The following is a 27,808-nucleotide window of genomic DNA, read 5'->3' as shown; positions in this document are numbered from 1 at the left end:
ATGCATTAGTCTAATGTAGCGCAATGCATTCCTTTTTTAACATGAATCAAATACATAATTTATGAACACCATCAGCTTATAGTAAAGGTTACGTAGCCAGTGTAAAAAAATAGCTGGCGAGTACCCCTTAGTGCCTGGTTACCTGGTATGACCTGTTTGTTTATAGTTTCATGCTTTCAGAGTTCAGATTTCAAAGTTTAACTCTCAAATTGATTTTTCTTTTATATTTCGTTCTTAAGGATCTCTTATGGGACTTTTTATCTACTTTAAAATTATTTTTAGTAGTTTACAGCTTAGGGAATTGATGAGAAAAATAAATTTTAGCAATTTTTATTATCGACTGATCGAGTTATTTGGAAAAGATGGTCAAAAACTAACGTGTTTCAGAATGGTGTTCCATTGCGCAATGATTGACATACTGAGCCCTCTGGTTAAAAGATATTATACAGGCACAACCGATAATAGATCATTTATCAATATTATTATTTCAGAAGTTAAGGATGCTGAGATAAAAACGGTCTGTATCTGCCTTCAAACTGATACTGAAAAATTCTGCCATTTCATCTCTGGACTGATTTGAGGTCATGTAAAGTTTTCAAACTACGTAAATAAGTTTTGGATGAGATTTATTATAATTCCATTTTCCATTTGAAATTTAAAAGAATATTCGTCTAAACCATTACGGGGCTGCAAATTCAATGTCGGGGCGTATATTAATGTCATATTAACAACGTGTACGTACTTCAGTCACTTGCTTTACTTACAATGCTCATTTTAAATCAGGTGTAATAAAGTTTACTTGCGCTGAAAAAAAATCAAATATACCGTCTGATTTTGCATTTCATAATAATCTTAAACTGATTGCTTGAATAAAAGAACGGAACGTGTTTCTACAAAAGCCCCTACATGTATAATCTAAATGAAGATTCTTAAAGTTATTGAATTTCCAGAAATCATATATATGTTTGGCTACAATGCTGACAAGTATCATGTCGAAAGTTTAGTGTCTTGATCAGAATAAATTCTCATACTGAAAAAAATAGAAACAGAATAATTGACATCTTCAGAATTATAAAAGTAACTGTGCTAATTGTAATTTTCGTAATGAAAGAAATTATTTTCTGCTAGTGACTTGATATATATGACTACGAACAGACCAATCATCTGTCTGTTTTAACACTTCAAGACTTTCTGTTGAGTTATGACACGTGGCGGCTAGTAATGAAATATGCGTGTAAAGCACTCCGTGATAGAATTGAAAATTGAAAATATTTACACTATTTGTAAATATTATTGTAGCTTCTAAGAAATGAAATCTGTTAAGTATTGGACACGAGCCATATGGTGTTTCGGGTGATATATTATTCGTAAATTTGTAACATGCTGTAGATAAATACCTTTCGCAGTACATATATAAGAACTTGTGAAGTATATTAAGACCAGCAGATAATGGTACAAGGTTTTTGAACCTTTAAGAAAATCCAGGTGACTGATCCTACGGATGTGTTTCCAAAATTATACCGTTTATTCAAATATTAGTCTAACCAATATGTTTTACATTTACATCATATTTTGTAATTGGTTCACAGTCCACTTTAACGCCGCCATTAATTTCAGTAATCCTATTTCAACATTATGAGAATAAATTCCATAGGGTGGGCACTGTTTATACCATTCCTTCACAGCTTTTTTTAAAATTCAAATTGCTCGTTTTAATTTTAAGTTGGTGTAATTTTGGTCTGACTTTACAAACATTAAATGTTTATCATTTGATTCGTAGTTTTATGATTTTACATACATTGCTGTTGGTTGTAATTTTAGTAAGTCGGATATTGTCAAAGTTATTAAAGTTAATACGTAGGTATGGTTCTAATGAAAGAAGTTTTAGTTCTATCATTTAATTTCGTTCAGTTTTAGTTCAGTCTAAAGTTGTATTGGGGAAATTATCACATTTGCACTGAACTGAAAGCTATATATGTGCAAATGTATTATTCATCAAACTAGATACAGATTTAATTTAAACATATTTTTCGAAGAAAGATCTCATATGTTACTTATTACAATTATATTGTCGATTAAAAAAACTAAGAGATAAGTTGAGAATTTGACTTTGGCATACATTTAAAACTCTTACACAGAATATAAAATACAATTTAATTTAGTTATCAAGCAGAATACGTATCTTGAATATCTTTCAATTATAAAATTTCTAAATTTTATGATTATCACTAAAAAAATTATTAAAATCCGACAGGTGCTATTCTAATATAAGATTTTGCTGAGGAAAATAGAACACCACGTGCACAGAAAAACAAAACAAACATAAAATAAAATATTAAACCTAAAAATAACTACAGAAAAGCCACAAAAATGTGGCTGTAAGGTAAATTGTTACCGATTCCTTATAACTCGATAGTTTTCATTTTTATTACAACGGGCACGTTTTCAAGGAAGCCGTAAAATACGAAAAGATAAGAGACGTTAAAAATTCTGACTTTGTTCATGTTTAACATCGAAACGCCGAATTAGAAGTCATTATATCCTTTCTGCGATTAAATACTTAGGTTGTAGTGTTTGTACATGTGACGTATATTTCATAATAAGAATAATCAAATAGATCACGGCCCACTTGAAATTTTGCCTCAATAACAATATTGAATTTGTTAAATGTACTTATCACAACTCAATGTACAAAATGTACTATGTTGTTGGTTGTTAACCTAGAATGTTCTTTTCTACGATTGTATTCTTATCATATGGATCTTAGATTAGATTACCATAGTAAACACTGTATTGTCTAAGGTAGGGGACTGACTTGTGACTCATGTACACACCTGAGTTGAGCGCACCTTTTCTGAATCAACCGCATGCTAGACCGTCTGAATCAATCAGTCACGGAAACATATTACCGTAGATTCTCGTTATAAGTTACCATGCTCCCAGCGAAGAGATAGGTAACATAATGTTTTATCTTCTAGTTGAAAATCAGTGTCTAGAATGAACATTTTTAGAACTATATTGGCAAATGGAACGTTTTAACCTCATCTTCTTCATAATTGTCTCCAATATTTAAGTCCGACATTCTGAGGCACTGCCTTCAGCCTACCTGAGGATATTCGAATACTTGAATACCTCGAAAAGTCGAATGACTAATATTTTGTTAACTTGGGATTCTGTTGACAATTTCTAATCTAAGCCCCAGCTTACTTAATACACTTGGAAATTCTCAATGTGCCTATCTTTACATTTTCAACCCTGCTTATTGGACAGTTTTGACTGGCTCGTTGGTAAGATCATTTATTTCGAGGAAACTTCTTCAGATTTAATAGTCCAAACCGTGTCTCTGCTTTTTTTATGGTAGTGTACCCGTATTGATAACTGGAAATTTCCGTACAATTACGTTTCGCCGTAAGTGATTTTGGCATTTTCAGGTTGTTACCGAAACCATAATGATACGAAATAATGATACGATATGCGGAATAAACAGTCAAGAATGCGAAATTGCATACATATTTGCCGACAGGCATTACCTTAATCCGTGTACATTACCTTAAAACACACATTGGAAGTATAATCCGCATGAAATGTTATACTTAAGTTGTGTTCATTGCCTTTTTCTTTCTTTATAGTAAGTCTGCCCAAATATGAACCGTCTGAAAAATGGACGCATACACGTGTAATACTGTTTGCTCTACACGATATCAGTAAATAAAGAATAAAAACAAATTTGCCAGCTTATAGACTGATACTTACATATGTATCTTAACAGTCATTGGTTCTATTTTAGAACGAACCAATAGATGCCACGCATTTTCAGGAAAGTACCTGCTGGTACCAATATCTAATATGTCATTGATAGCTATTCATGCACCTGCGGGAAGCCAGCCGATTATTGCGCTGAAATTTCGTCTGCAAAAATTACTTTAAATGAGTAATACTTGTGATAAGAAAACATATATATTTCAGAATTTGTATGTGTTTCAAACAAAGAGAATTTTGTTATTGAAATAACAAGTGGAATCATTCTTCTGTGAATATAAAACGAGCTTTTGTTGGAAATAGAATTGTTAAGCTTTATATACTAAGGTATGAACATTTTATATTTATTATTTGCATTTTCTGTTTAGTTGGAAAGAAGGTTTATATCATTTTCTAAATATTTTTATAATAACTACTGGTCTCATTTTATTTTCACATCGACTTTTACTTTTGGTTACTACTGAAATATTTTTCGTAAAAGATCAACGATAGAATATTTGCGTGAATTTGCTTACTTACTTAGATGCTGGATTTAAATTATTAACTACAATAAACTTGCTCATATTCTAAATTATTTTCATCCAAATATATTTAATTTTTCTGCTGTATTCCATATCAAACATAAACGAAGAAATATAAAAAAGACATTTGAGACACTTTTGAAATACATTTAATTACAATAATATGTTATTATTTAAAAAACCTGTTATGTAAAAATTCTCCTTGAGCACAGTAAAAATATAAAAAAATACTTTCCCCTGAGCAGTTATTTCAGTAGATAAAAAAATTGAAAAGAGTAAGAAGAGTATGTTTTTTTCTTTGAATAAACATATATAAATCTTGTTGAAATTATAACGATATCATTGTAAATTCCACACATATATTCATGCAAAATCTATTATAATATAAACTGTGATGTATACAAACCCTATATCAAAGGTGAATAGAGATTATCGCAAGCAGAAAATGTGTCTGTGAATTGAAAATAAGTACTTGAAAAATGTCTAATTATCGCCATGATAAAGTAATGATGTTTCAATGGAATTTTTACCCGTATAAGTATATCTTCTCTTATAAAAACAGCAGCACATTTGCCCAATTATTCGTTTCGTAATGTACGTAATACATGCATTCTTATCTCTTGTAAAGTTTCACGTTCAATTTATGTCTGCCAGCACAAGCAACATTAACGTCAGAAATATTTCAGGTGAAAGGAGTGCTCAAAAAACGATAACGATTTAATTTAGGTGTAATAAAGCAAAAGCAGATGTCTAAAATATTTTCTTCACCCGTTTCTTATTTCTGTTGCCAAGGATATTAAATATTTAACAAAAGATAAGAACGGTATTATTGCAAGTATTTTTGAAGAGATTATATGACATGTTATTGCATATGTATTTCATTTTATTTTGTCTATGTACAACTATTTGTACGAAATCTCTTTGAGATTAACTAGCTCATTAACTTACTCTGTAATTTAGTATATATCATATAACGGCAATATTTAGTAATGTTAAATTACATTTTCAGGCAGATTTTGATAATTCTTTTGTATCTTTTCATGTATAAAAGAAAAACCGTCAAGATGATGAGAGGAGCTATGAACCGTAAAATCCCGTAAGTATTCTCATAGTCAAGACTAAACATGAATTTTCATAGTCAAGACTAAACATGAATTCCCATAGTCAAGACTAAACATGAATTAATATGAAATTTTATTCCGGTGTGACGTTATGACATGACCATATTTATAAGAGTAAATAAAGATTTTATTCTAAAATGAAATTTCTGCATGGTCATGTTTATAAGAACATATTTAGATCTAATTCAAACACAGTCTTATTTATAAGATTTAATTCAGACTTTACTTCAGAGTGAGGTTTCAGCATAGTCTTGTTTATATTTTATTCTTGAACTGACGAGTACGTAGATAGTATAATTTCGGAACTATTTAGCATCTAAACATTAAGCACGTAAAAAGTCTGACCAGGCTCAGTTTGAAAATGGACAATTTATGTCAAAATGGACAATTTATATCAGGGACAATTTATATCAAAAGTCACGAGGCTATTTTGCCGGTAATTGCTTTTTGCGTATTTCAGTCTCGTGAGTTATTTAGATGTTTCCAAGTAGCAAAATTGTTCATGCTTCATTGTAAAGACCTCTTAATTAGAGACTCTAGAAATGATTTAACGTTTAGGTTATTTCACTGGCTAATTGGCGACAGCTAAATAATATGTATCAACAAAATGTCTTGATTTGTTCAAGACAAAAGTTTTGTTTATGAATGAATTTGCTTTATGACTGCGAACGAAATCAAATGTTCTTTGCCAGCAAAAAATATGAAATATAATTCATTTTGACATAGCTTTGGAACCGTAGTTAGGTTTTCTCCCTTTAGTTTGCTGGCAATTAATTATAAATTTGGCAGAGCTCGGATAAGCCAGACATAATACTTTTATGTTGATGCAATGATATGGCACTAACTGTATTTTCTCCGATATAGTGATTATGCTGTGCGATGTTTGTGCGCACATCATTTTATAACATTGTGATATATATTGCAAGATGAATAAATTGTAGGCAACAGATAAAAGAGTGCTGCAAATGTTTACTGTTTTGCTCTTTGTTTACCTCACTTTTAATGAACAACGGTACCATTGTTATACACACCTGCGCAATAAGTTCGAATTTGCAAAATGTAACAGGTTGAATAAAAAGTAATAGTTAAAACTTATGAATCAAAGACATAACATTCGTTAATGTTTAAACAATCTTGAGTCACAAATTGAAAATCTAATGTAAAGGTAGGAAGCATAGCATTACAACAAAGTATAATAGCAGCAGACTGTTTGACTGGGTCTGTTCAAGAGAATGAAAATGTGCGACTCAACTTGCAAACCAAGCTGAGCAAAACGTTAAGCAAACGTTATTCCGTGAAATGAAAATTCCAAATAGGCATTTTTGTTTTACGTTGCGTTTAACGTCGCACCGATACAATTATAGATCATATGCCGACTTTCATGCTTTTCATCACGGGCGGGCACCTTGGCAGAACCACCGACCTCCGTAAGCTAGCTCGATGGTTTCCTAAAATGAAGAATTCAACGCCCCGAGTGAGGCTCGCCCGAGTGATGCCCGAGGGGCAAGTGATACGCAGTCAACGACCTTAATTACTCGTACTCGGCAACGAAGGCCCCAGATATACTTATGTATGTAAATTAGACCTAAACTGTATAAATCTCACATCTAAAGAAATATTTTTGAATTGCAGAAAAGAGATCATAGATCTGTTCGAGAAGTATATAGCCAACAATGTGCGGCATCTGGACAAAAAAGATGCAGTCCACATGTTACAAACAGAATTTGGACTAGACGAGGACCAAGCAACTACCATGTTTGAGACCTTTGATAAAGATAAGAACGGACAAATGAGCATTTGGGAATTTCAACAGTTTTATGTATGCATGGGCACTCAGTGAGTATCTTTTGTGATATTGTGTTTTTGATTGTGTTCTGCACATGTAAAAGCAGATCATCTTTCTTATCAAATAGCCATGCATATCATTCTTTAACATACGGTGTTCTTCCGAGGGTATGATGTTCTCATCTGTTTTCTTATTTAGTGTGTTTCTATGGTATTGAAATTCGACGTTGGGTCATAGTTATACACATATACGATAAGTTAACATTAATGGTGTAAAACTCAGTAACAGATGAACGCGAGAGGACATGAATTATACAAAATTATTATAAAAATATATTCTTCAGTAAGAAATGTTTTAAAAGAATATGATAAATATCGCATCAAAATGTAAGAGAAATCTTCAAATCTCATCGTGCTGTTTACGAACATGACATGACGCGTGGCGTTTGTACACATGTGTTAAAACTATGTTAAGCAAAGACATCAAATAAGATATTAAATGAAGTTTCTATCGATTGTCAGGACAAGATCTTAATTTTTTCTCATAGCTGTGTCATTCGTGACAACATTGCATCTAGTGTTCACACTTTGACAGCTATCTTACATTAAATCAAACACATTCTTCACAGCTGTACTGATAGGTCTGTAGAAAGAATTTTCATTTTTTCCCCAACAAGACGCCCTAAATACACTTTGAAATTAAGTTATTGGTATAAGTGTTTATAATTGCAAACGAAAGAATATATAAAGAGCAGTTCATTTGCATATTGTACAGGAGTTATGAAGTAGTCATGGTAATTTCCTTGATTATTGAAATACTTATAGCAGTGTACCGATAATTTATTTAAAATCTTTAAGCCAGGAAACATACTCAGTCTGTAGGACTGTAGGTAACTGTTTTTGTCTATATGTTTGTGTGTTTTAACCCATTTGTAAAATTCTAATAATTAATGTGTTCTCTTTTTGATATATTTCGTGACAGAACGTCTAATCCAATTTGCAGTGCACATGAAGTTGTGGAAAAATTCAAAGAAATAGACGCTGATGGAAGTGGTAAAATAGATCGCAATGAGGCGGTTGAAGGACTCTTAAAGCTCAAAACTGCAACAGGCCGGCCTCTTGACCCTAAGGAAGTGGACTTTTTCATTGAAACAACATCCGATGATGATGGTCAAATTAATCTTGGATCTTTCACGAACTTGCTGTACCGACTGAGATTGTACAATGCACCACCACCACCCAAAGACGTGAAGATAAAGAATCCAAAAGCCAGTTAAACATTTTGCGAAAAGCTAAATATCTACCAGATTGTCTTTCGATTTTACGCCGCTGGGATGAAGCTTTCGGTTGCAAATTTCCGTTAAATATTTTGAATTTAACAACGTTACAACCATTACACTGAAAGAAAATGATTATTCATGTCTCAGCGTTTAAAAGTAGAATTTAAAGAGCAATTATTCAAATGTTGGCTTCAAATAACGTATTTGCAGAAGGCTTATAAAAAGAAAAAAATTACACTTTTTGTATTCCGAACAACAGACAAAATGCAGTTGGCTGAATGCCACACAACAACAATTATAATAGAGGGAATAAAACATTTTCAAGTGATGTTGGCAGTGTTTTTGCTCAAGAAACTGCAGCAGCCAAATTGCAACCAACACGGTCATGGGACATTAAGATCAGTATTTCATTATGTGCATACTTCATACATCTCTGTTGACATGTAATGTTATTTTTTAATTCTCGACGCGTTGTTTTTATATCATATATTCATGCATGTACGTCATGTAAACATTCATAGTTTCGTTTAACGGTTCATGTAATCAAAATAAATGGAGAAAAAAGAGAATAAAACTTCTTGTGTTTGTTGTTTTTCATTCCAAACAAATTAATAGTAATGTTCAAAGCAAATTCTCTTTGAAACATGGTAGACAACCTGTCCACACAAGACGACTAGCATAGAGAACATGTATAACATGATAATGGCGATTCAATGCTCACTAAACAATTTTTTTTAGGTCAGAGTCTATAAACATAAAATACATGCTTTATATGAATAACTGTTATTCTTTCAGGACTGATTAATAAAATATTGGTTTGAGCTTAACAAGATGAATGGCTTATCTATTTATCATCATTTACGGAAAAAATGTTTACAGACAAATCAAGAATATCTCATATGATTTAGATAGCTAGGTTCTTGTCTTGAGTCTGTTTATGTTTTCGTGATAATATCCTTTAGGTGTTTTTTTTCTTTTTGGTTACTTGATAAGTAAAATAAAACGCACCATCTGATAATTCGAACAAATCCACCCGCGACAGCCTTCTAAATTTAAGATGCCGTTCCTACTTTTATTGAAATTACGATCTTACAATGGAAGATATTCCGGAAAGTATGCAGTTATATTTTCAGTACATTAATAGCCATTTTGAATTATAAATGAATAGTAACATAGGGAGTCAGGATGTTTGATGATCTCTGTATATGTAGGGATGCGTATTGACAAAGACACAAAGACGATTGTAGAAATTAAAACAAAATACTTCTTCATTGTTCAATCGTTTATATAGATAAAATGAACTGTAGTCATGTATAAAAGCCAGCATTCTCGCATACCAGAGGTCTACCGTGGTTCCCCGGATGAACTCGGGATTTTGACGAACCTCTGATGGATGAGAATGAAAAGCCAGTTGTAGTGAAAATGCTGTTTTAGAATTCGCCCATTTTTATGTACTAAAATATAATTTGAAATGACTGTCGATGTGCCCATTTCAGCTAATCCAAAGCTTTATAGCCAGTCTCGATCTGACTTGTAATGAAACATATAAACCATCTGGTCTGAAACGCCTATATTCATGCAACTGAGGCAACTGTCTAAAACAGCAACTTCTGAAAATCATAAGTTTGAAAACATCTGTTACAATTAAAAAAATAATAGTATAATGCAAATTTAGTAGAAACCAAAGTAATTTTACTGACATTTATATCCCTAAGTGGGTCCTTATACTCCTTGAGGCTTTTCATAATACTTACTTTGCTAAGTCAGTTGGAATGGGAAGCTTTCACTGAATACATGTGTTTTTCATTTTGATGGTGGATCAGCTACGTGTGTGTATAAATATGAAATTTAAATATTAATCAGTTATAAATAATTGCCACGTAAAAAGGTAAGAAATAATTCAGTGAAGCTTTTTTTTTTTGTCTTCGTAGGATCTTAAGCACAAATATGTAATAAGTAATAAAAAGCGAATTATTTATGTCAGAGTACACCAATCTTACCTAGCTTTGCCCCCTTTCCCGTAATATAAAATAACACAACCGTACACATCGAATTATAAAGCAATCCTTAATCAACATCAAATACATATACTAACCACACATATTTAGTCACAAATATCAAGGGAAGTTAAGAATTACATATGCATCAAATACCCATGACACCAAAATTCAAAACCGGTCAATCAAATTCAAAATATACCTCAAAATATACCCCAGTCTTTCATTTGGATGTCTTTGGACACATAGCTTGTATATGAGGTTCTCATTATACTTATTCTATAAGATAAATGAAAAAATACAGCCGAACATATAGAAAGAGATACCTATAGCCCCAAGAAAAAGCTAGTTTATGTGATCCTTATCTTTGCATATCATAAAAGAGAAAGATATCCCTGCATGATTCTTACATAGTCGTTAAATTATTTAGTATTAGATTACACTTCTGTAGATGAACGTATATTTTGCAACAACATTTGCAGACAGAAAAAATAGAGGCAATAGCGTATAGGCTTTTAGTGCTTTTATCCTACATTTTAAATAACTATCACATCAAATGAACTACATACTACAACATCACTCTGGTCAAATGCACAACGATATAAATACGCACAAACACCATCTCTAGATGTATAAACATTGCGGAAAGTGCTATATATGTTTGGAGATGGTAGGAGATTAATTAATCAATAGTTCAATCTTAATAAATTGAAGTTACTGAAAGGTGGTGACAAAATTTAGTCTGGAAGTGTGGTAATAAGTTTCGTAGTTCTTCCATGTTGTAGGAAATAGAGATGAATATAATTGCACCTTTACTAATCCTACCTGTTCAGTATTACAAAAGTGCTTCTATTGTGACAATTTGATATAATCAAAACTGTATTATCTGCATTATAAAGTACTTACTGATATTTCATTTTATTATCGGCTCGTTAAAAGTTAATTTTTTACCATAAGTAAGCTGACAAAATCATATGAAGCAGATTTTAAGGGGTAAATTAAGCACATATGAATAAATCCTAAATATTTTTGTTGTTTAAAAAGGTATGATATTGTGTCTTAAACCGTTTCTGTGTAATTGCAAGGGAAGTAAACTGATAGAAATCTCTGCTTATAAGTACTGATCTAGGGTAAAGTTGTCATTCTCTGCAGATCACATCTTTAAATTAAGTATTAAAAGTTCTGCTTGATTTTAACAAAACTATTATAAATTTTACATTTGTAAAATCCTGTTTTTTTTTGTTATTTCTCAAGGACTTAGAAAAGATCAATTTCTATACTTCATTTACAGTATTTCTATCATTGAAAATTTTAGGGTCTATCTCTACATGTTGTACTTCCTTCAGTCTTTTCCACCAGCATTTGTCTGTATATGCAACTTTAAAATGACACCTGTGACCTCTATGTTTGAATGATCCTGAAAAAATTCATAAAAGGCATATCTGCTTATACATGAATGCAACAAAGTTGTTTTGTTCAATCTTTCTATAATCTTCCTGTTTCAATCCCGAAATGTGTCCTATCAGAAGTTAAGCAACTAATAGATCTGTGCACGCACACATACAGTCACGCCTACACTTTTTTTCTTCGAGGTGTATACTGACTTGAAGGGTTGTTCAAAGCCTTTTTGGTCTTGTTGCACATATTCATGCCTTTTCTGCAGGCAACTGTGGTAAGGGATTTAAATATTTCTGCTGTATGAACATATCTATGCGTTTCTATCGTATCATGTGCATGGTTGAAAGCTATTTGACATAGATCAGCATAATATACTCGTTATTGTCTTTCCTGATTTGCATTAGTAAATTACTGATTTCGTCTAATGTGTCAACTTTCAATACTTACCTTTGTTATATTTTTCCAGTATTTTTTCTATTGTATCCTCCTTTCGCAATTTAAGTTTCTTTATGTACTTTTGGAAGCCTGCGTGCCCTTTATAGCTCATTCTCACTTTGAATCCGAGACTTAAGCTAAACCTATGTAGTGTTTGAAACTTTTATGTAGAAAATGCTTCTTGCTGGTCGGTGTCTTGAATATGCTCGATTTAATATTTAACTGATGTTTCTAGGAATTTAATCTCTCCACTGTTATATCTGATTACAAATTCATAGTTTTGTTCATATTATTAGCATTGGGAATTAGAATGAGAGATCTTACAGAGCCTGTCTACAGAGTTTTATTCCAACATTTTAATCGTTGCTGTAAAAAACAGCTTATTTTGCCTCTATGGCAAAGTTCTTTGGCGCTACAAGATTACCTTACTTCATAATCTTGCCTATAAGTTTTGCCACCTTGAACCTATGGTACTGAATGGTATCATTAACACACATCAAAGCAAAATAGTTTTGCAGTATCTGGTGTTTCTTTCATGAATATCCTTCAGCTTATTCATAAAATCTGTAGTATCCCTAGCGGTATGATACCTCTCAGTTGGTATTTCTACGCTGATGTCATTATTTGTGAACTTTCCTTGCACAGTTTATAACTGTCTTCAGTGAACCAGCCTCCGTGATCTTTTTCTGATATATATTCTGTTGATAAGTTGTTTATTCCAAGTACAGTGTACGAAATGTATACGTCTCATTAAGTGAACCACTTTGAGATATCTCCTCCTGAACGCGTTCATACTTAGTATTGTTCAGTGGCAGCATGCATGATTTTTAACATCTAGAGGAATAACAATATTATTATGTGTTAGAAGTATGTTTGTCATCTCCCAAGATATTCAGTAAATAAAATTTTGTCATCATTTTTGTCCTTTCAAAACACATTTCAAACCACATATTTTGGCCTGTAACAGGAATAAAATTGGTTCTTTTTAAAGAACTGTGCATCACCAGGGCCTCCGCTTCCTAGTGGTTAAAGTCCCTTGTCTTTACTGTTGCGGGTTCGAGATTTCGCTGGAGTGTAGAATTCAACATCCAATGGGCTTAAGAAAGGTCGGCGGTTTTATCCTCTCATGCCTGAAATATTGCTTAGAAGGGCATTTTGGGTTCCCCTCTCTGGAAAGTCGCCGTATGACCTACATAACTGTGTTGTTGCGACGTGAAGCACGAAAATAATCTTTATCATGATGGAAACATTCTTAATCGTTTGATTTTTCTCAATTCTGCAAGTTGATGTACTTTATTAATCCCCCGGCGTGGCGGAGGGATTATTCGAATGGTCTGCGTCCGTCCTTCCGTCCGTCCGTCCGTCCGTCTTTCCGTCAAATGATCACCACATCAAGACGATATGTAGAAATCATGAGTCAGCCTTGTCGGTTCAAGGTCAAGGTCACAACTTGAGGTCAAAGTTTTGAGCCTGCCATTTTGTGTCCGCTCTATATCTCCTAAACCCCTTGAAGGAATTTTATAAAACTTGGGTCAAATGATCACCTCATCAAGACGATGTGCAGAAACCATGAGTCAGTCATGCCGGCTCAAGGTCAAGGTCACAACTTAGGGTCAAATCTTTGAACCTTCCATTTTGTGTCCGTTCTATATCTCCTAAACCCCATGAAGGATTTTCATCGAACTTGGGTCAAACGATCACCTCATCAAGGCGATGTGCAGACCTTATGAGTCAGCCATGTCGGCTCAAGGTCAAGGTCACAACTGAAGGTCAAAGGTTTGAGCCTTCCATTTCGTGTCCGCTCTATATCCTAAACCCCTTGAAGGAATTTTATAAAACTTGGGTCAAATGATTACCTCATCAGAACGATGTGCAGAAATTATGAGTCAACCATGCCAGCTCAAGGTCAAGGTCACAACTAAGGGCCGAAGGTTTGAGCCTTCCATTTGGTGTCCACTCTGTATCTCCTTAACCCCTTGAAGGATTTTCATCAAACTTGGGTCAAATGATCACCTCATCAAGAACTCATGAGTCAGTCATATCAACTCAAGGTCAAGGTCACAACTGAAGGTCAAAGGTTTCAGCTCTGTATCTCCTAAACACCTTGAAGGATTTTCATGAAACTTTGGTCAAATGATCACCTCATCAAGACGTTGTGCAGAATTCATGAGTCAGCCATGTCAGTTCAAGGTCAAGGTCACAGCTAAAATCAAATGTTTTACCCTTCCACTATCCATAGCAGTTGCGGGGGATTTAGCTGTCTTTCAGACTGTTTTGTTTATCTATGTAATGTTGTGTAAAGATGTGTAACATCAGATTCAGTAGATCTACCTGTCCTTTTTCTGGTTTACTTTTCTACATTCATGTATTAACACTTCACATTATGCACTGTTTGCCTTATCGCAAACTACTTCCGTCTTAGGACTCATCTACATCTATAGACACTGTCTTATTGAATGCATGCCATACATTAACGCAAATATTACTAGTATTCTAAAACGTAGATACTAGAAGTAATGTTAACAAATTATGATCTAAATGAAACCTGGTTAAAATGTTTGTTCTAATGAAATCTACATTGTATGTCAAAGTCAGGGGTCCCCTTGTTTACTCTCTAGATACCATTTTCTACCCGATCTGTGTAAAACCCATATGAGAACATATTGCAGGTTACATTCTACCAATTCAATTCCTTATTTAATTCATATTAACAATAAAATATTCAGACCTCATTTTCAGCACTTTAGAGCATTTCAATGATATGAAAACCATACATGGTCATTTAGTATGACATGTCTTCTTACCAAAAGTAGAAAAATATTGACATGTTATGTGGTATATAAGAAAAATAATCTGTTCTGAGAAACAGCACCCTTTAAAAATGCCCCCATGAAAACAGCCGTTTAGCAAAGAATAAAACTTATTCCAGGAAACTCACAATGAAAATGGACTAGATCTTTTCTCAATACAATAAGCAATAAAACTAAGCCAAAATATAACTATCACCTCCTCATGTCACTCATCATACCAGATTTCATCCATAGCTTTGAACTACATTTTGGACTACTTCAAATGTAACACTGAGTAGTCACTTCCGGTTTGGTGTAATCCGTCCTGCACACATTATTTCAAAAAGAAACAAATTTTTCTAGTCCTTGTTTCCGGCACATGTGACCTTTATTTTGAACAGAGGAGTTAATTCTAATTGTTTATGTAGTTATTTAAAGCAGCATGCCTCCAGATTTGGCTAAAAATAATCTTTCTTTCAAATTGAAGTTTGATCATATTATGAACATTAGAATATGAATTTTTGTTTCTAACATATTTTTAAAGTTCCAAATCAAGAAAAAAAGATAAACGCGTCAGGAATCGAACCCCGGACCGCGGCGACAATAAAGACATTTTTCCGTCGTCGTAACCAATAGCGCGATAGCTGAAGTAGTGAATAATGACTTCGAAATATAGATATTTATAATGGAGACAGTTTACCTGGAGTAAAAGCGTGACAAACGCTTTTCGATTTTCATCGCAAAAGTAGTAAAAACAGCAAATTCTCATGTGTTTCCCTAACATAAAGTTTGTCAGTAATTAAGTTTTAAAGCCTTCTTAAGAAATATAGCATTTATTTCAAGATATCTGAAAACAAAATTGTTGTCGAACGATCTGGAGGCATGCTGCATTAATGTTTCAGAAAAAGACATGGCCGTTGCTTAACATTTGGCAAATGTTTCAAAATAACAAAATAAAATGTTAGACGTTCAAATTTTATCTCACGGTTGGTAAAGTATTATACTTTCATGTATCATTTCATGTACTGATAAAACGCGATATGCAGCAAAACCACAATAAGTTTCACATTATTTCATTTGCAGTATTTTTATATATGTACACAACTTTTTAAGTAAAACTGTATGAAGTGTTCCAAGGAAATGATAGATACAAGTTAACAAAAATATTACGTTTTATGTAGATAAAAAGAAATTAGTTTTAATATAAAAGCAAAAACGCTCTATCAGATATTCCTACGTTTGCAGGATTTACAAGGTTTATGTACCCATCTTTATAAATCATATATAAACCACACGAACTAAATACTTTTAGATAGAAACTAATGTGCAATAAATGCCAAACTATTATTGATATATTTTGTACACTTGTACCTAAATATCAGGTGAAATATGCTGCAAGACTTTCTGTGTATGAAGCAAAACAAAAAATAAAATAAATTAAAAAAATAATAATAATAATAAAAATGAATAAAAAATCAATGGTATTCGTCCTTTATTTGCATTTTGCTCCAATGCTTATTCATATGGCTGTGATTTTCAAACTTGCTGTTAAATATTCATATGCTTGTTTTTATCATCTTTATCATTAACGACGTTGTCTACTTGTTAGCAGTGAGCACAATGCCCAATTATTATGCTGCCTAACTGAAATATCATGCCGTAGACATGTGACATCATTCTCCACCCAGTCACATTATACTGACACCGGGCAGACCAGTCCTATCACTATCCTCTTAATGCTGAGCGCCATGCAAGGAAGCTACTAGTACCATTATTTACGTATTTGGTATGACGCAGCCAGGAATTGAACCCACTGCCTCCCGGCTCTCGAAGTATATTTTACACATGTTTTACTAACCTGCCTTTTTTAAGCATTCATCTGCATGCGGATAATGTATACTGTCTTGTGACTATACGACACTGGGTTTGTGCAAATAAAACTGTTAATATCTGGCCACTAAACTTCTCAAGGAGGTGCCCTTCCCCTCCCTTGTGTTCATTTCTGTTTCTGGTCTATGTTTTATTCTTGTGGCCTGCTTGTTTTACTTCGTTCGTCCATTTTTTTGTATATTCCTGTTGTTTGTATATACATACATACATACATACATACATACTGTGTAGGGTTATTTTTGCGGAGGTTGTGTTTCGTTGCTATTTCTACTGCATTTAAATTTTACTGATTAACTTGACTTTGTACGTCTTTTACGGCATTAGTAATTTTATCATCCAATTCATTTTATTAGTATTCCAGTATTTTTACACAGTATTTACTCACCCCATTCCATATATATGATTTAATTACCAGATAATTTCAGTAAATGAACCATGCAACCGTTAGGCAGTATTAGGTTACTGCATTTTCATGCAACATACAGAATTATATCATACAGGTGAGTAATCTCCCACTTTGTGGTAAATCTTTTCATAAAATTAGATAATGATCAACGGAATTTCGTATATAAGTACATCTTTAAAGAGAATATTTTCCAAAAATAAAATTAGCGGTAATATTAGAATTAATCACTAACTTGCGAAGAAGTAGTTCCAGCTGTAAGTTTTATTGCGTGGCAATAATTTACTTACATATTCAAAGTTATTTCGATAAAAGATAAACAAATTTTTACGACCAATGCATTCCATTTTTCTTGTTTTACAGGAATTACATACTATTTTGTGTGTGCACTTTAGATGTGATAGAAGTGTTTCAAATATGAGCCTATGTGTTTCAGACTGTCTGAGGAGACGAAAAGTATGATAAGAGATGTAACAAATAAAGCTAGAACGTGTTCAACAGGTATTTGATAAATGGTAAGAAATACAATAAATAACCAAGGTCTATGACTGATTTTATTTATTTTCATATTTGTCTGCACCTTTTGCAAACAATTCTGTCTTAAGGCATATGGGTTAATGTAACAGATTTGTAATGAGCACAGTGTAGCGATGTTGAACAGCAATATTGACATCATAATGAACATGTTTTATAGACATAGCCTATATTCAGATATTCTCTTTGACTAGTAGGTACAATCTAACGTCTTATAATTATGACCAATTTTGTACATACAACAATAAAACGTTAAACTTGCATGCATATGCCTAGATATGTAGTTAAGACAATACAGGGTTATAAATTCATTGAACGAGGTCAATAGAATAATTAAGTACGGGACTCGTCATTTCGTCAAAAAGAGTTTAATAAATACAAGGTGAAGAGATACATATGTCAGCTCTAGTGTTAATAACTTCTGTCGAACAATTTTCAAAAAGTGTATACCAATCAATATTCTTCAAAAAGTAAAAAAAAAGAAATATTTGCCTTTTATACCTACCTGCCAGGAATAAAAAGAGACATAATCATAGCAATAAATTTTCTAAGCAATCTTTATTCTCTGATATAAGTATCATTACTTCTTCAGTGTGTGTACTTTTTACCCCAATCAGATAAGACTGGCTACATGCATGCAGGTATAAGGTATACAGAAACATTTCATGCCAAAGATAGTGAACATTTTACGGGATGTCTAATTTTTGCAGTTTATCGCGAACTATTTTTTCATAAATTGCCGTGTCATATTATACATCTTGTTACAATATAATTCACTATGTACTTACAAGTGTAAACTTACTGGTAAATGCTGCTATGATTCTTGCAGATAAGCTTGCGAAAATAATCACCGGAAATGTTCTTGTGTTTATATCAGTCTGACGGGAAGATGCGCACGCCCATGTTATACACCGTGATAAATGTTCTCATCCTTGATTGATCCGTGATCGACGACAGGTTAACCAGGAAACATGGCTATGAGGAATAGAAAAATTCCGTAAGTTTGTTTATCATTAATTTACTCGTCTTTTCTCACAACAAAATGATTTTCTCGAAAAATTATTTACTCATGAAAGATAGGGAATTTCATTTTTTTCCTAGATAGAAAATATAACATGCGTGTTTGTTCTGCTGTCCGATATTCTAGGAAGTACGATCTTGTATTTCTGAATTATCTTGGTTGTGAACTGCTTTTTTGGCAAACTTTTGTTTTTAATATAGTTGAGATGGGCGTTTACATTATATCTGTAAAGAAAAATATCGTTCAGGTTTTTATCAGTTTCAGAAAGTATTCATAATTTTGATTATATACCGACGCCGAATTAACAAATTAACAGTCAAATTAAAACTTAGATTTTTGAAAATTATAATTGCAATAAACGCAGCTGTAGTCTTCAGATCTTATACATATATTGTTTCCGGATTATATATATGTTTTCGGATTATTTGTGTCACTTTCAAAAGTCCTGTTACAATTGGAATTGGTTGAAAATATATGCAAACGTATTATTTCGTTATTGGTGCGATATATGATACACCGTTATCTAACGTTCTCCAATCAATGGATATCTAATGATTTATATCTTTATATATGTTATGATCTACAGTCAATGACTATCTAATCATCTATCCTATCCAGAAACTACGTTTTGTAGATATTGATAAGGCCAGACACGGCTAGATAGAAAACACAAAATACGCATCGAAAGCTCCTTTAGATAGAAAACGCAAAATACGCACCGAAAGTTCCTTGGTGGAATGTGCAGGGCACATGGTAAAATAATTACACATACATGATATAATTGTGTATATGATTGGCAGTTCCATCAATTCTGCGATGAGGTAATGCTGTAGATATGTTGCTAGCGTTTCCGTCTTGGCATTTGGTTCAACTTCAAACAAGACGAATGATTATAAAAGACGCATTTACTTACTACAGTATTACAGAAGCTATATGAATTAGTCACAAGTCTGTCATGTATATTACACATGATATGTCAGTTAATGTAAAACACATAAACAACACGCAGGGGCTTAATTATCTACGTACCACAATTTCGTTCCTTCAATATTTCTACGCGAATCTTCTGCAATCTTTCGATATTTTCTTCTACCTAGCACAAATTAAACCTTTTGAGATGATGATGACATATCAACCTGTAGTATAATTGCTGATATAACATCTCTCCAACATTATTTTGTTCAGCATGTTTACTTTTGGTAGAATGTGCGCAATAAATTAATTGAGAAACACGCATTACTAGCATTAATGCTGTGTTATTATATATAATGCCAGAAATAAGCTCCTATCTTTAAGTTGATGGAAATAAAACAGATTACTAGAAAGTGGTGTACGTACTGGTTTGCTATATTAAATGAACGAAAAATTTTGGTTCAGTTAAATTAAAGGTTTATAAAGCCCATTCACACCATCAGGTATTAAGGGCTAGGTGTTACTACGTAAAAAAAAGGTACTTAAATATTTGCATTTTATACTTAACAGGAATAAGCTGGCCAATATAATCTTCTTGGAATGTATTATTTCTTGAGTGCGTAAAAAAGTAAACTTTCTATTATACGTCCTATTAGACAACGGCATGCATCTTTCTGAAATACTAGTACTGTTGTAACTTTCGTTTCGTTCCGTTGTTTATTACAGACCACAGAGATTTCACTTTATTTTATGACTAACCGAAGCTCTTGTAGCATTTCACAGGTTTTCCCCGTTCGTTGTGAGGGTAGAAAAATATTGATAGCATAATTATGATAACACTTTGTGTATAAAACATATTTTATTACTTTTTTGTCTTATTCTTGTATTTTACATCCCGTTGGAGGTACGTGTTCATACATTCTTAAGATTAATTAATATACTCGGTGAAAGTATGGTACATGTATAAGTGAATAGATATACCTTTGGTTCTTTCGAAAGCTTAGTCCTGATAATACCTTTTTTTAATTTATAAGTTTTCTGACAATCACACTTATTATTCAGAATAAGCGAGGATAAAATGTATTCATTAACTTTAAAGTCACAGACCTCCACGTCGTACGTCAACAAAACAAGAATTTGTTTTAGATATCAGTGATTTATTGTTAGAAGGCCTTGAAACTTAGTTACTGTCAGATTATGTGTTATGGAAACACATGATTAATAGCTGTTTTTACCATTTCTTTTCCATTCAAAATTGTAAAGCGTTGGTAACGGGATGGTACGTAGGCAAACCGCTTAACTGTACATCTTTATATTTAACGATTTGGTAATGAACGCGGGTATTTTTTATTGCCGAAGGCCGGGTTCGATTCCAGACTTGGGAATGCTTCTTTTCTTGATTTGACATTTTAAGATTGTTTAGTAACAAAACCACATGTTCTAATGTTCATAATATGAACAAACTTTAATTTTAAGGAAAGATCTTTTAGCCAAATCAGTGCCTTTAAATATAGAACACGTATTTTGATTGATATATAAATTGCTGTATTCTTTCTTACTTTAGCCAGGTTTCAACACAAATGCATTGCATAATCTTTGCGGTAAATAATGTGAGTTCTTAATAATCAAATAACGGTAATGAAATGCAAAAAGTTTCTTAAATTTTGTAATGAGGATGTTACTATAACATATAATTCAATTGTTGAAATTGCGTCTAATTTCATTCTTTATTTACAACAAGTAAAGATGAGTGAATGAGATATCTGCGTATTTAAGATCCCTCTGGCATAAAGGCTGCAGATACCAAGTAAACTATATATCTTACAATGGAATACTGTACTTGACAAAAATGGGCAAACGTTTAATAACCCGGCAGCTGCCTTCTTTGCATGTGTTTTTTCCTGTTGGGCATAACTTAATTTACACGGATAACATAGAATAAAGCTTTGACACGGCATAGTAAAATCAAGAACCATTTGTTTCTGAATAAATTTTTGTGTGTGTGTTTCACAACGACAACGTTACCATCATTTTAAAGATAAAATAATTATAAAAATCTTGACACTTGAAATAATTCTAAAGTATGTCTTTCAATCAGCTTGAAATTTTTACGATCCTTTTCAAGATGGGCAAATATCTCAAAAATTAACTGACGGACCTATTCTGTCTGTGAATTTACATATACTGCCATTAAAAAAACTTGTTTCAGGGCCATATTTTTAATTTGTCTAGCGATATATTTAACAAACTGCCCTTCTTTATTTGTCTGTTTTTCTTTGTATGTCCATATTTTTGAAAATCGAGATTCAATCAAATTCTACATTCTAGAATTGTTTTTACGAATCGCACCTGAATTGTTAATGTAAATGAATGGTCTTCTCTGATAACAATGCTACTGTGTTATGCCAATATTTAAGATGCACAGCTATTATTTTTGCTGCTTACAAGCAGTTTGTTATATAGTTGCTTGACAAATAATGTCTGCAATCTATAGAAAACTGTTGTCTGTCACTAATCTCTATTCTCGCCGAATGTATATTTCGCAGGAAGGAAGTTTTGGCTGTGTTTGAAAAGTACATGAAAAACAATGTAAGAAATTTGAAGAAGGAACAAGCCTTGGATATGTTTGAGAAAGAGTTTGGTCTGGACGCCGAGCAGGGAGAAATCATGTTCAGCACCTTTGATAAAGACAAAAATGGCATAATGAGCATATGGGAATTTCAGCAGTTTTATATGAGTGTCGGTGATTGGTAAGTTATTTTTTTCGCCGTAGGTGTCCGAATATGATATTTCGTTTAAAAGCTATCTATGGTTCTTAATTCAAATTTGTAGGAGACACTTTTTGAATGGTTTGCTGGTCAGAGATCAAAACTACTGCCCGAGATCCAAAGACAAATTTTTCTTCAAGTTTGATTTTAGCCCAACAAATTTAGTGTCGAACTATGGATCGGTCAAAAATAACACAAACTGTTGACAGTCGATTTATATAAGTGGTCGTGTAATGATATCCAATGTATAATTGAACAAATTAACGTTTGTAATTTCCGAAAATATTACGTATATCAAACACACAGGTTTTGGTACGAGCTGTAAATTTTCAACGAAAATGAGGTTGTAGACGTTAAGAATATATTTACATTAATCGAAAATTGAATATGAATTAAGAGTAACACTCTTCGCAGTTTTTTATATCGAAATCCTTAAATGTAAATCCTTTCAAACACATGCAGATAGATCAATTAATTCAAGCCCCACGGTTTATTTTCACACAAAAGTATTATTTCGTCAGTTGATACAGGATATTTTATGATAGAGCTAAATTCTTAATCAAGTCGACATAGGTACTCAGTTGCTCGAATCTTTCTCCGGTACACTATTAGGCGAAAGAGTACCTTCATGATCATCTTCTGGTAACTAGCTGGAAATGTATACTATGGTAGTCAAAAAGGTGCGTGCTTCGGTTAAAAATATAAGGATCTAACAGATTTGCATGTGTTCTGACCAAAGGGGCATCGGGGATTGAAAGAAGAGCGTTATGGAAGTTCTAAACTCCGCTTCCGCACGGACGTTGAAACATTTACTTGAGATTTAAAGTCGCTTTTCTTGCCAATTGTTAATGTCATGTAATTCAAGAAATAGTAAATAAGATATGCTCATAGTTGATGGCGGCAAAAAAAGCGCCACAATGCGCACATGTAGCTTGACGCGGTAAATAGTTTCACACACATATTTCTTCTGAGGTGAGAAAATGTGATTTGCTCTCTGGACAATCATGTCTCACCTCGCTAGGGGGCCAAGAAATATATGTACAGCTATAACAGATTTATTTTTTATGCTTGATAACATGTTGCAAACCAGAAACCTACTAAAATCAATTTTTCGCAATGATTACATTAAGACCAATACATTTATAAATGAGCCGTGCCATGAGAAAACCAACATAGTGGGTATGCGACCAGCATGGATCCAGACCAGCCTGCGCATCCGCGCAGTCTGGTCAGGCTCCATGCTGTTCGCTTTTAAAGCCTATTGGAATTAGAGAAACCGTTAGCGAACAGCATGGATCCTGATTTTCCCATGGCATGGCTCAAATGGTTATCAGCATCTAAAAACTATCGTGAGTATTCCTGCAGGAGCGTGTATTCAGTGATTCAAGGGAGGCAACTAAAATGCTTTTCATATCAGATTCATACGTGTAAGCCGGCACAAATTATATTTAGTAAACTGTAGTGGCACCTTAATATTACGGAATGAAAACTTGCAAGCAAATCAGCTTTACAAAAGGACCCTTTGATTTACATGTTTGATTGTGAACATACTAGGTACTAGACAGAATAACAATTCATTCATTCTGTTTGTGGTTTAGCAGAAATGAGTGAGCACTAAAATTGACAAAAACTTGACAAAAAAAGCAACCAACAATAGGGACGCTTTTCCAATGTTGGACATGTAGTATGAATGTGTAACATTATTCATATGATTGTATGACAATCGTATTTATGGAGTAATTAAATTATTAGAATTAGGCCTTTAGTGTAAATAAATACCAAGTATTTTCCATATTAGTTCATTATAGTTCTTTTTTAAATAAAAAACGCAGGGAAGATAGAAATGATTCCAATTTTCATTTCATTTTATGATACTTCTTTTGTTTTGTTCGGATCAATATTTTAAATTTAAATGCAAATGTTTATTTTTTACCAAAACATAATAGTTCAACCATAATCATTGTGTAACAAGTAGAAGGAATAAACATATTTTGAAGATCATAAAGAGTAAATCAATTAAATCCCTCGTAATTAAGGTAGTGGATCCGTTAAGTCAACGATAATTTCCGTGCAATTTCGTACCCGTGTCTGTTATTTTTGCATTATTCGACCGTAAATGTAGCAGATACTAGCATTAGTTTCCATGGCGACGTTACAATCGGAGGTCGCTGAATTCACATAGGAAAAAACATAATCAAACGGATATTAAAAATTTTCATTACGAGACCACTACCTTAATTCATTTAGAACTTGAAAAAATCTGTACTAATTTAGTCCATTATTTGCAGCGCTCAAGATGTGATAAACAAATTCAAAGAAATAGACGCTGACGGCAGCGGCAAACTGGATAGCGAGGAAGCAAAAGAAGGCTTAAAGTCATTGAAGACTGCAACAGGAAGAAACTTGGAAGAAAAAGAAGTAGATTTTTTCATGAAAAGTGCTGTTGGTGAAGATGGCATGATTGATCTTGGACAGTTTACTAACCTGTTGTATACCCTGAAGTTATATAAGGCCCCAGCCCCAAAGAAATAGTGAATTAGTTATTCAGTTTGGTTGACGCGCGGAACCTTCATTTGTAATAACGTTTCAATTCGTACGTATACGTTTATACATAATTATATATTTTTGTAATGCCTGTTACATTTTAATAACTATAATTCATTACAGACATCGCTTATTAGTCTCCAAAATAAAACGTTTAGTTGAATTCAATAAGAGGTAACATTGTATAAGGAATATAGTACAACTTCGGTATTCATTATGCATTATATACTGGAATGTTTTTCGCACAGAACTACGATGAAAACGTGGAATAAGTGAAAGTTATGTCGCAATCATATATCGATGCTAACCTACGTGAAAAATATTTTTACGAATAAAAAACAACAGTTGTAACAAACGCTAAAATCTAAAGCAACACAACTATAAAGAAACACTTTTGGCATGAATTATTTTTCTACTTGACATGAAATAATCAGTGTCATTCTTTATATTGTTCTGCAAAGATCAAAGTTAATGTCTTTGCTACTTTAATTTTGATTCATTTTCAAATTAGTTTGTAAATTTTCTTCACGTGCAAGCTGCACATTTAAAAAAAAACTAAATGTTTAACTTCTGCATGGGAGTCTTTTAATGAAAAGAAACATTCTTGACGTTTTGCCAAAATGTTGAAATTTTGAGGGAATATTTTCAATAACGAAATAAGAATGAACCTGTTATATATAATATTAAATGTTTAATTTTGAAATCATTCTTGCATGGACAAGAATAAATTACTTAGGACTGATATTATGTTTTTCTATCTGCATCACAATTGATGCGATATATGAGGTTAGTATTGATGGAAATCTCCTCTCTGTTGATTGTCGGTTCTAAAAGATGTTTTCCTTTATTGAAGTTCCACCTACTTAATGGTCGATTTCAACACATCTTTTGAAATTTAAAATGAAACGACATGTACTTCAAGGAGAGTTCTCTGGCTTACACCTGAAACTCATTGCTCATAAATGTAAGTGTAAGTTGTTTCGATCTAAACAATTTCAATAGACATTGAAAAATACACTGTGAGTCATTTTGAAGAAAGATATTTGATGAATTCGTCAAAATTTAAGGTTGAAGTCCTTGTGAATGCTGTGCCAGTTTGTGACTTTAATTTTTGTTCTTGGTTAAGCAAATAAGCATTTCTAAATAATGAAATTTATATAAAGTATGAGATACATATTTATAATGTAACATGCTAGGAAAATTTAACGCAAATCTAATATGTTTGTTGAAGACTGTACAATCAAACCTGAAATTTTCATCGTCAAAATATGCGCTAATACATCCAGATCGTTTTTGGTCATTGTTCATTTATTTTGTAAAATTTAATACTTGCCGAAGTCTAAACAGAAGTATGGCAAATTGCTTAGAATTAACAGATAACCTTTAATTCATCAATGCACTGATAGAACATGAACGAGATTCGCAGACGGCTTAAGACTATTTATTTAGTGCAGTCACATTACATTTCGGATTTTTATTTATCGGTTGAATGCTGTTATAGATACTTTCAATATTATTTATTAATCTATTTATATAAGTTGTGATTTTGTATCTTATATAAATGTATTGTATTATTATAACTTTGTGAATAAACATTTAATATCAAACATTTTATGTACCTTTCCCCAGTTTGTGATCGTAACAAAAATGTGTGTCTTGAGGTTAATGACAAAATGAACTATGAGGAAGTAACACATTAGAAACACATCATTTTAAGGACTTGTTTGATTTTGTTTACAGTATATCTATATTTGCTGTATCATTTTACATTTTGAGGCCTAGGTGGTAACCCCGTTTATTCTCCCCGTAAATGGGTACAAAAACGTAGTTTGGAAACCATCTCCTATGTCTTTCACAATGTAATTCATAATACAAAAGATGTTTTACATATTACATAGACATAGAAATTATGAACATGAGTTATTGAACCTCAAAATATACTAGAAGACAAATAAGAAAATATAGAACCACATAAAAAGTTAATTGTTTTGACAAAACCAGACATTTATAATAATTACCTTTCCGAAAAGAGTGAGATTTCTATTTGACGAAACGCTAATTACAATTGTATGTTCAGACATTTTTGCAATATTTCAGAACCGTTTAATTCCCAAATTTCATTACATTTGGCTTAAAAATGATCGCCGGGTATCTTGATAGGGGTCTTGACTCAGTCTTAACAACATCTTTAGATAATTTCTGATTGGACCTTTCCAGAAAATTCTTGTCTTTCCAATATTTGAGCCGCACTATGAGAAATCAACATAGTGCGTTTGCGACCAGCATGGATCCAGACCAGACCGCGCAGTAATATGGTCCTTAGCTCTTGGGGAATATAGACAAAGACATGGATATAGGTCTGAGAGTTTTAATCATACAGTTTATGATAGGGAGAATGTTCCTGTAGATTTTATGAATAGTAAATATAGAGTGTTATGTGATTTCATCTCTAAACTGGAGATGGAAGTGTCGAATCAAATGGACCTTTATTATGTCTATGATCAATTCTGTAACTGCGTTAAGATTGAGATGAAAAGTAAATTAGCACATAAGAGTAAGTGTATCAGGTACTAAAAATACGTAAAGTTAATGTCTTAGTGGAATGATAATTTGACTATGCTTTGGAACACCACTTGCAAGGCTGACAAACG

General features: G+C 32.8%; 2 protein-coding genes across 4 annotated transcripts; both read left to right on the top strand.

Annotated features, from left to right (window-relative positions):
• The first annotated feature begins 3,862 nt into the window (after positions 1–3,862).
• On the top strand, positions 3,863–9,043 carry LOC123561622 (uncharacterized). Of its 3 annotated transcripts, none has more exons than XM_053553040.1 (4): positions 3,863–4,086; positions 5,332–5,376; positions 7,034–7,237; positions 8,169–9,043. In XM_053553040.1, exons 2-4 carry the CDS (start codon positions 5,345–5,347, stop codon positions 8,461–8,463), a joined length of 531 nt encoding a protein of 176 aa, XP_053409015.1. In that variant the 5' UTR covers positions 3,863–4,086; positions 5,332–5,344; the 3' UTR covers positions 8,464–9,043. The 3 variants fall into 3 exon arrangements, with proteins under 3 accessions (XP_053409015.1, XP_053409014.1, XP_053409016.1); XM_053553039.1 differs by having other exon boundaries at positions 3,863–4,090; positions 5,327–5,376; XM_053553041.1 differs by having other exon boundaries at positions 3,864–4,090; positions 5,327–5,376; positions 8,190–9,043.
• A 7,501-nt stretch (positions 9,044–16,544) lies between these two features.
• LOC123561623 (uncharacterized) lies at positions 16,545–26,769 on the top strand. Its single transcript, XM_045354119.2, has 4 exons — positions 16,545–17,893; positions 18,790–18,909; positions 22,392–22,595; positions 24,902–26,769. Exons 2-4 carry the CDS (start codon positions 18,884–18,886, stop codon positions 25,143–25,145), a joined length of 474 nt encoding a protein of 157 aa, XP_045210054.1. The 5' UTR covers positions 16,545–17,893; positions 18,790–18,883; the 3' UTR covers positions 25,146–26,769.
• Positions 26,770–27,808: the final 1,039 nt, after the last annotated feature.

Source organism: Mercenaria mercenaria, chromosome 10 (assembly GCF_021730395.1).
Source record: "Mercenaria mercenaria strain notata chromosome 10, MADL_Memer_1, whole genome shotgun sequence".
Taxonomy (NCBI): domain Eukaryota; kingdom Metazoa; phylum Mollusca; class Bivalvia; order Venerida; family Veneridae; genus Mercenaria; species Mercenaria mercenaria.
This window is presented reverse-complemented; position numbering and strand designations above follow the sequence as displayed.